Source organism: Teleopsis dalmanni, chromosome 1, assembly GCF_002237135.1.
Source record: "Teleopsis dalmanni isolate 2A chromosome 1, ASM223713v2, whole genome shotgun sequence".
Taxonomy (NCBI): Eukaryota; Metazoa; Arthropoda; class Insecta; order Diptera; family Diopsidae; genus Teleopsis; species Teleopsis dalmanni.
In genome coordinates this window covers 197,523,667-197,534,548 of record NC_051846.1, presented here as the reverse complement: position 1 = coordinate 197,534,548, position 10,882 = coordinate 197,523,667, and the positions used below count along the sequence as shown (strand labels likewise).

Below are 10,882 nucleotides of genomic sequence, written 5' to 3'. Positions count from 1 at the left end.
TGAAGTACATAAATTAGGCATACATAATATAAACTAAATTTCACACTATTTTTTGTATACAAATAACTGAATTTAATTAGATTTATTATATCTATTTAAATTAGTTAACTATTATTATTATAATTTAATTAGATTAGGTGTTAAACTTTTAAGAATAATAGATTAATATCCGATTTCACATTAGTAATTTTAATCTCAATAATGACTTAATGTGTCAAGTAATCGACAACTTTGGTGACTTAATTAATACTTAAGTTAGTTTTAAGACTTAAATTACGACTGCGAAATTAGTTCTAAGACACACATCACCATTTCTTAACTTTATAATCCAATTTCACATATCCTAAATTTTTGACATAATTTATCAGATTGAGTTACTATGTTAAGTGGTCTTAAGGGCATGATTACTTCCCAACAAATCAGAGCAGCTCATACAGAATACTTAGCAATACTTCTGCTAAAGTTTAGTATTCCTTATGAATTTTACTTTCCTACAATAAAAATGAAAATTTTCTTTTAATAATGTCTTAACAATTTACTTTGCGAATTAAACAAAATTAAAAATTTTATTTTCCGAAGATACTTCTTTTGAATATAAAAATAAATTTTTATTACAAAGCAGCATCGGTAGGTTTGCTTAACAGATCGGTTGTTGTCTACACTATTTTATATCTGTTATGAGCAGCTGTTGAGCACTGCACAAAGCTTATTTCTTGCTTTTATGCTTTGTATTTTTTGTTATTATAAATAGCGCCCGAAAATATATTTTTTAAATTTTTTATATAATAAATTTTTCTTCTTAATTAATTTTTATTATAATTGAAATTATTGTTAACTAAATTTATGTATTTATATAAATTCAATAAATATCATTTTTTAAAAAAAACACTGACATATGCAAAAATTGCTATATTATAAATATTGCTTCCCAAAATTTGTCAGACATCTTTATTACTGATTATATATACACCAAATTGATAACGCGATGCATCATCATTATTACTTATAATTTCAAAAATCACAATGCCATATAATTTATCAACATATTTATATTTGAGTTTAGTGAATTTCAGTGAGTTATAATATAAATGTTAATTGCTAATAAGTTTTTACTAGTGACACCATACTTGCAGCGAAAACTGGTACTATGATATTCAGTTGCCTCAGATATTGAGTTGGGTCCATAAGAAAGTGTTGTGATGGCTAGCGATGAAACATAAGGGTAAGCAAGCCTTTATGCTTTCATTCAATGTTGAGTTGCATTATTCAGACAAGTGCTGTGACCCAAAGAACAACAATAGTTTAATGAGACTTCGATGGTCTATAAGGTGGAAGTTATATCCAATCATAAAACTTCAATTGGTATTAACGCAACAATTTTCTGAAGGCACTTCAATTGCACATTATCCTTATATGTATGTTAAGAAGATATCTCTATAAGTTTGCTATCACTGAACTGTATGATACAGTTTTTCATTAGACATCATATAGTCCATTCATTCGAAAGATATCAATTTTAAACCAATTAAATTTAATGTGTGTGTTTCCATCATATACAGTTGTATGCGTTTTGTAAAGTAAATGGTCGTCGTTGAATCTTAGTATAAATAAATTGTTTGAAAATCACAAGAAAAGGGCTTTACGTTGCGGAGCACATTTAATATATGGCTAAATATACTATATAAATGTGCAACAGAAATTTTTATGCATGCTATATTCGACTTGCGAGCTATAGATTCGCCATTACTGTACTATCTGATATTATTCAACTTTTATCTACATTGATGTTAAAACTATTTAACTCAATTTTATAGGTTTTCGTCATTTAGAGTTGCATACTGTTTATTAGGTGAATATCTATAGCTTAATATATATGTTCTATTTACTTATCACGAGTGCAACAATCAACATACGCCCAAAAGCTACCTTTTATTTATTCAAATATTTTAACATAATTCAGAGACTCATACAGTTTATTTGTTCATATATATACTATAGGCATATGTGGGGAACAATATATTTTTAACTTACTACGACCTAAACAAAATATTAAATTTTTACTATTTTCACTAAGCTTTAAACACACACATAAAGGGATTTTAAATTATACACTGAGGATACTTATACATATGATGATATATCATAAATCTGTTAAAATCCTATAGAAAGTTGAATAATAAGATTATGTGTTAAGTTGTGACAATGATAAGCAATTCTTCTTCTGAATGGTTTTTAAAAAGGAAACACACAATTGTTGCATTTCACAATAATAGCACAGCATTTGTATCAATTTCAGGACTGCAATTGGGCTATGTGCAAAAACATCTCTTACAAGCATCTTACGCTTGCAGGAAATGCTGGCTGCTCGAAAACTTAAAACCGTCCTCATTGTTGTCATGTTAACGTAGCTTTTAATGCCACAATGGACTCGTTCGCTACCATTCAGTGCAATTCAGATACGATTCATGTATCTGTAAGCAACAATGCCAAGATACAAAAGGATTTACAGAGTGTCAATACACTTATAATTTCATTTCTTCATACTTTGTGTAATTGTATACAAGAGGAAAGTTTTGCTGTACTCGTATTTTGACGCCAAGCGCCAAATTGCAACCGCACTGAACTTGGCATTCTTTGAGGCACCAAACCGCCAAAAGTGCACCAGTTGCAGTTTGGGTTTTGAATTTCTTCGAAAGTTTGGTTTCTGCGACGAACTTTACGGCACAACTTCAGCTCACTACTTCTGTGAGTTAAGTGAAACACGCTTCAGGAGACCGTAGTCAGTCGGATACGACTTGAGACGTCTCCGAGGTATCGAATTATGACACTTTTAGTGGTTTTTAAAAAGGCAAAACTTTTCATTTGTGCCTGCTGTTTTGATTTGTTTTGTCAAAGTTTCTGCAATGTTTTTTTAAAAGTTCATTTCTTATTTTAAATTTGGCTTATATCGTACTGAGTTTGTTGAGTTTGCTGAGTTTTACACAATTTTGACAATAAAGTTTATCAATAAAATTAAAAGAAAACTTTTTAATTTGATGCATTATTGTCAGCGGAACATTTTTAACACGTACCCAGACGCACAGCAGCAAAAGTTTAAACATGAAATGTTATTTGGACAGAACACACATAATAAATAAATTACATTAAAAACTATTCGGTATCAAGAAATCTGAAGTACAATATGTTTAGATATATTCTATTAAGACAATTTTGCAATTATTTACTAAACAAATTAAATATGTTTACACTTTAGTTAGAATTATTTGAGGTTTATATTTAACAAAATCATTCTCGAAAAGCTACAAATATACTTTATCTCTGAGAAAATTAAACAAGTTTGCAGTTATTTACTAAATAAATTAAATTAAAGTAAAAGATAGTTATTTTAAGATTCTCTTCAACAAATTCATTCTGGAAAAGTTACAAGCTTGCGCTGTCTTCAGAGGTCATGCTATATAGAGATACATGACCATGTCAAATATGGAATTGTTGTTGTCTTTAATCTAAAAAAAATATAAAAAATGAAAGAAATAAAATCACAGTAATGAAGTTTCATGTGTATCGTCACCATTGTGGGAAAATAATCATCGTGATATGATTCGAATAAACATACTAAGCATTTTGAGCCATGACTATTCCACATATGACACTCTATATAAAATAACGTTCCGAAGTTATTAAGAATAACTATAACTATGCTAAATAAGACCGCAGTACAAATGTCATCAACGTGCATAAGACAACATCTCGAAAAGTTCACCAACTTATAAAGATATGAACTTAATAGTTCATCCATTTGCTGATGATATAACAATCGTTTCTTGGAATAGAAGTGCACTTCTCAAGCTATTTAAGAAAATAGAAGCATCAATATTGAGAATTGGCTGACGAATTATTTACGATATATTGAAATGTATGGATATATTTATACATTGTGTTAATATAATTAAACAGTTGTTGCAATTACTTTTATTAATCGCGTCTCGAAAGCTTCCTCAATAAATGAAGTGGTAGGACTGATTGATATACCATTCTCAATGGAGTAAACAGAAAAAGATATTTTAGGTTCAAACCCTTTTAATAATTTTGGGCCATTTTACATATAGTTCTATGTAGTTTATTTACAATTAAATATTTTCGAATTAACTTTAAGGTAAGATTCTGAATATGCGTATGACTATCTCTTACGACCTTATGCTTTAAGCTTTAGAACATGTTCTTGATATAAAAAAAGAATCATAATTACTTAACAGATCATCGCAAATCTTCTACATGTAGACGTTATAGCGATCAGTTATTGTATTAAAATCAATTTCACAAGCTATTTAATTTATTAATTCTAGCAGCATTAGAAATTGGTTTAAAAATTAGCTAGGAAGATATGAAATACATAGTTTATTATAAACCTTAGATAGGCCACATGAAATTTTAATAATATTGAACACATAAAAAAAATTTAAATGATACATTATAGCACTAATTTATATGCTCAAGTAACTATATATACGATTATTTTAAAATAAATAACCTATGCAGTATTTTTTACTATTATATTTATATATTTTAGTTATAAATGTAATAACTTAGTTTTTTAATACAAATTTGAAAGCTTGCAGCCAAAACCTTCGCAGAAAAATTTTAATATCTATTCGTAAAAATAAAAATAAAACAATTTCATTTTTAGCAATTCTTATTTTTGAAATATTATTTATTAAATAATAATATAATTCCTATAGCCAAATAATTACTTCACGAATTATAATTTCACATATAAATAAAATTATTTTAGATACGTACTTTTAAATGAAATCACTTAAATTTATTAATCAAACTTAAATCAAAGCTTATCACAGCATTCCACATTGGCAGTTGTTAACTTTAAAGTAATATAAAATTAACAAAACAAATTAATTTAATTATAATATTCGGAAAGGGACTCATCCTTTGAGGTTAATAATTTTGTTCTTCGCTTCAACGGGTAAACTATTCGCGAATTGTTTCTTCGCTTCTGCTTTGTATTCTGCAATGTTATATTGCGTTTGCTATAAAATATAATAATTTTAATATTTTTTTTTTATTATAAAATAATATTAACAATTTTTGCATATTTATATATTAATGAAAATATGATTGTATTCAAAATTATACTATACTCACATTAAAAGCATCATCGAGTTCGATTTTCATTAAGCGCTGTAAGCCACGGAAATTTCGTCCTAGGATTCTTCCAAACTCATAACGAGAAATGGTGTACCTTTCCGTAGTTGTTGACATTTCTGTGGTGTTCTCTTCATCAGATTCGGATTTCTTAGTAGATAATTATAAAAGTAATTCATAATAATATTAATTGATAATAATTAAAATAATGTTTTAGTTTTAAAAAGTTTTAGTGAGCAAGAGGAAATTATACATATAATAATATATTTTTGATCGGACTACTTTGTATGATGTAGAATATAAGTATATATGTTATTTGTATATACTTTAATAAGCTAATTTTAAAAACGATTAAGGGATCAAGTAAAATTTCTACCTGATCAGGTTACATTAAGATCGTAAGAAAAATAAAGTGATCATGGCACTTAAATCCAATCTGTAGGTTCTCAGATTCGAGAAGATTCAAATATACTTATTACATATTATTGTTTAAAACTATTAGAAAATTTCATTCGAATTCAATAAAAAGTATAAGCTTCGAAATTTTATAAACATTTTGTGGTTAGACTTATATGAGAAGTTTCGAATTTACTTATATACAATTATTTTAAATTATTTAAATATTTTATTACAATTCAAAAAAAAAAGTTTCGAAATATTCAAAGTATTTTGTTATCAACCTATTATATATAAGAATATTCAAATATATCTATTACATATTTTTGTTTTAAACTATTCTAAAATTTATTATTTATATTTTATTTCAATTTAAGAAATAAAATAAGTTTCGAAATATTCAAAGTATTTTGTTATCGACCTATATAAGAAGATTCGAAGATTAAAATATATCTATTACATATTATTGTTTAAAACTTTTCGAAAATTTTATTTGAATTCAATAAAAAGAATAAGTTTTGAAATTTTCAAAGTATTTTCTCTTCAGACTTACATGAGAAGTTACATGCGAAGTTTCGAATATGCTATTCGAAAGGTATTTTGTCTACATACCTACATAAGAAGTTTCCAATATACTTATTATACACAATGGTTTTAAGCTATTCCAAAATTTTATTCAAATTCAAAAAAAGAGTAAGCTTCGAAATATTTAAGATTATTTATCTACAGTCCTATATGAGTAGGTTCGAAGTTTCAAATATACTAATTATATATAATGATTTTAAATTGTTCGAAAATTTTGTTCGAATTCAAAAGAGATAAAAAGGCAGTAAGTCTTAGCACGATTTTAGTATAATAATATTTGCAATTTTTTTTATAAAAAAAAAAAACAATTCATATATTAATAAAAAGTAGAAATAATTATACTTACGGAACTTTCAGTAGTTGGTGGTGGACGCAATGTAGGTTTCATCGGAGCAGGATCACTAAATGCGCTATTGAACATATTATAGACTTCATTTAAACTGTTTTTTGTGTCAATAAATTGCTAGAAATTTAAAATATTTAATTTTTAATATAAAAAATAATATTTATATTTAATTGTAAACTAGACTTACATCAACAACCAAATTTTTAGTGGTGATGACTTTTTGAAAGAAATCCCAAAAAATGCCACGTTTCGTGCGTACTTTTGGTATTAAACTGGCTTCATTTATTTCAGATCCATCCATCAGTTCACTATTTTCATTTTGGATATAATGCGAGGAACTTACAGTTATGGCAACCAACAAGAAAAATATGAGGACTTTTACCACCATGATTATTAGCAGCGTTTTGTCTGTAATTGGAAAAGTAAAACTAAATTAAAATAATCGAAAACGTTGCCTGCAAATTGGCATGTATCTGATAGATTTATTTTAAGCTGTGTTTAAATGCTACAAGAGAAAGCTGCTTAAATATGCCATTATGTTTACATTGACATTACCACAAAAACATAATCAGCTTAAAATTTGAGTTCCATTGGCGTGATTGCTTGTATAAATAAACATAAAATATTATTAATTAATTATATATAACATGCATTAAAGAGTTTATTGGACAGACAATAGTTCTATATTGTTTATGTGTTAGCTATGTGTTTATTTGATAAATAAATAAAGTAATGCATAAAGCTATGATTTTCTATATTATAATAAAGATTTTTTTTTTTTTGATACAGATTTGAAATACATTCAAAATTTGTTTTATATTATTTTATTGAGAATGAACTGTAATAATTTATAAATTATAATTAAATATAAAGTGTTAGATTTTGAAACAAATTCAGTAATAACTACCATTATTATGACCATTATTTTGCTTTAAGTATTACATTTATAGCAAAAATCATGAGCGTATCTAAGAGGATCAAATATATTGGAAGCAATATTTTATTGAAAAGTGGACACATGGAGATGTGTTAAAAAATAGATTTAATAATATTTAATGAAATCTAACAAATAAAAATAATTCAATTATTCTATAATAATTTACGATTTCGTTCTAATATAAACACAGCAAGTAAATTTGTTAATAAAACATTAATAGCAAAGTAACAAAACTCCAAAAAAATGTGCGAACATAAAAGTCAAGTACGCTTTGGTTAAATCAGTTGTTTAAATTGCGCTGACTCTGAGCTTCAAATTTGACAGGGTACGTGTTCGTTGCCTAGTATTTGCAGACACAAAAAACTATTTACGAATAATTAAATACAGAAACTATTTTCAAGACCACTGATGATGTGAATTTGGCAATACTTGAAACAGCTGTATGGTCAGCCAAAAATTAAATAAATTAAAATAATATAAAAATGAATTTTTGTTGTTGTAGTTCATTACTTTTCGAAAAAACTGAAATATACTAGTTTCTATTACATATTTTAGTCACTTTCAACTGAAAAATTGACATTAAATTACAACTTATAATATTTAATGAAATTTAATAAAAAAAACAACAGATATCGTGTAGAATTATACATTATTTCCATTAAGTTGCTTTGTTTTTTATAAAGTGATTGTAATAGATTGGTAATATTGTTAATTAATCTTAATGCAGCACTTTACTATATATAGGAAACAATAGTTAAAAGAGCTAAAAATACAAAGTATACAAAGTTACAGGTTATATTTATTTTTTACTTAGTTTTATTTTATAATTTTTTTAAACTCGCTTTTTTCATTTAATCACAATTTTTAACAATTATTTTGCTGAACTATAAGTGTTTAAAAATTGTTTTTAATTAATTTGGCACTGCAAAGTCTAACCAGAGGCGAAAAAATATCTGAAAAAATATTCATATTCAAACTTGGAAGGAATAATAGTTTCAAGCACTAATTAAAAATGGGATGTTCTTATTTTAACTGTGAAGTACAAATGAATAAATTTGCTTTTGTTACTATATAAGGAAAGGAAGCCGAAAGTAATTAATTCAAAAATTTATGTTTTTGTATGTGCCACGCTTAAAAACAAAAAAAAATAACAATAAATTCGCAATGATAATAGAAATTGCAAGTACAACATTTTCACAATGAAATTCAAGAAATTTGTAAGAGCACAAATAATGTAGGAATTTATTTAAACAATAAAAAGGGAAAAATAAACCTAAGATACTTATGTAGACGGCAGATTTACAGTAAAAATTTAGTAATTATTATATATAAGTTTTCATACTGGTGAATATTGCTAGTATATATATATACATACTTATGTGTTTATATGATGTATAACATAAATTATTATTTTAATTATAAAAATAATAATAGAGAAAATATTTATCATAAAAGTTTAATGGGTTAAAATCTAGAACGAAAAGTAGCTACATTCACATATATTTCGGTGCGACCAATCTAGAGGAAGAACCAAACCTTAAAGTTTTCCAAAAAAAATAAAACCCTAGATCACTTCAAAAGCTTAATTTTTCAGCTTGAGGTAAACAACACTATCATTATTTCCATATTCCATTAGGAACTTATGGAGTCTATAAAATTTTTCTACTGGTTTATATTTTGTGCTACTGCTCTCAACTCGTTAAGCGATTTGTCCGTCTCCTGCTGAACTGTCCTTCTCTAAGTCATTGTTGGTCTGCCTCTGTGCCTAGTTCCCTGAGGGTTCCAAGTAAGTGCAGCATGCGCGATATCTTCATAAGGCTTACGCAGTGTATGTTCAATCCAACCAACTTTCTTCTTATCCCGCTGTTTACGTTTGTTTGGTGCGTCATTCTCCATAAATCTTCATTTGAAATTATTCTAGGCTCCCACATGTCTAATATGTTGCGCAGACATCAAATGATAAATGATTGCAGTCTTTTTTCGATTTTGGAGTTAGCGGGTTTTCGATCCAAAGCAATACTACATGCATCAAGAAAACACAAACAAATTCGACTTTTTGTTTATAAGTTTTTAGAAATAATTTTTATAATTTATATAAATTTTATTGAAATTGAATCATTATTTCATTGAAATTGTTAAAAGATATAGTAAGTATTTTTTGAATAGGAAATATAGGAAATATTATTTATAAAACATCTATATGGGTTAAATATCTATCTTAGATGGATAGGTATCTACAGTGGCATTTATTTTGGTACTAATGACTTGGCTTGATAGAAGGCAATTAAAATTTTGTATATGAATATGAAAGTTTCTCTAAAAAAATACTTCAGATCATTTTTTCGGCCAGAGATATATAACATCACATTCCTTAGAAAGTTCAGACCATTGTAACAATTTAAAAAATTTTTATATGAATTAATCCAAGAAAAAGCTGCCTTCCAGCCAACTTACAAAGCATTGGATTGCATTTAATTTTCATTTCTTTTCAAATGTTTTTTTGTTTTGTTTGTAAATAATAATAATATATAATTTCTTAGTTTTTTTCAACTTTTTTATTACAGTCAAGTTACGCGCAAATGTGACATTGAACACAAATGCAACGCATTTCTTTTTAGCGACAATTTTAATGAAAATATGAAATTTCCTTTTTGTATTTCCGCTGAAAATTTTGCATGCAGCAAAAAGCATGAAATTTTTCCTTGAGCGTCTTAACCAAATTGTGCTTAACCATGAAGAAAAAGAGCGCTTATTTATGCTGTGACTAACTGCAACTAAAATGTCGTCTTATGCACCAGTCCCAGCTCCAGTCCCAGTCCCAGACCCAGCCCAAACACCAGCCCCAAACTCAGTCTCAGCCTCAATCTGTCACAGCCTTTGCTCCAGCTTCAGCCCAGGCAATGTTGTTAGCAGTGGCAACACTTTTAAGACCGTCAGGAACGAAAATGTGCGGAAACGGAAATTTGTGGAAATCGCCTTAAAATGATCATTATAAAAAATAATAATGAAGCAGATAGTAGTGCAGACAGGCAGGAAGTCAGGGATATGTTCGCTGTGAAAGTGTATGCAACTTGCCGCATGCAAAGCAACAAATTTCAATCTGTTCCGTGTGCTGCAAGCGTAGCAAAAATTTGTATGTAGAAATGCACAAAGTTGCCATATTTTTCTTAATTTTTTTTTTGTAGTTTTTTATTTTATTTAATATTTAGTCTTAAAAATAATCACAGTAAAAGCGTATAAAGAAAATAAAGTGTAGAGGCGAAATGTGTTTAACGAGAAGGATGCCAGTTTTATGATTAAACAAACAAATAAGTAAATTCAGTGCTCTTGAGGCATTTTTAAAAAAATTAATTCCACAAGTTTTTTTGTCGGAAATAAAATTTATAGAAGTGAACTTCCACAGCTTTTCTTAAATGAACAATAAAAAATTGATATAATACAAATATAAGTTCTTGTTGTTT

General features: G+C 27.1%; 1 protein-coding gene across 1 annotated transcript; it reads right to left on the bottom strand.

Annotated features, from left to right (window-relative positions):
• Window positions 1–4,860: 4,860 nt before the first annotated feature.
• LOC119673459 lies at window positions 4,861–7,074 on the bottom strand. The gene is made up of 4 exons (XM_038084740.1): window positions 6,672–7,074; window positions 6,485–6,601; window positions 5,158–5,307; window positions 4,861–5,042 (listed from the first exon to the last, which is right to left on the bottom strand). The coding sequence occupies exons 1-4, from the start codon at window positions 6,870–6,872 to the stop codon at window positions 4,938–4,940; spliced, it is 573 nt and encodes a 190-aa protein (XP_037940668.1). The 5' UTR covers window positions 6,873–7,074; the 3' UTR covers window positions 4,861–4,937.
• Window positions 7,075–10,882: the final 3,808 nt, after the last annotated feature.

Coding starts and splice junctions, on each gene's coding strand:
- LOC119673459 (XM_038084740.1), bottom strand. CDS start 6,872: ATGGTGGTAAAAGTCCTCATATTTTTCTTGTTGGTTGCCATAACTGTA. Junction 6,602..6,671: donor CTAAAAATTTGGTTGTTGAT/GTAAGTCTAGTT, acceptor TTAAATTTCTAG/CAATTTATTGACACAAAAAA. Junction 5,308..6,484: donor CACCAACTACTGAAAGTTCC/GTAAGTATAATT, acceptor TTATCTACTAAG/AAATCCGAATCTGATGAAGA.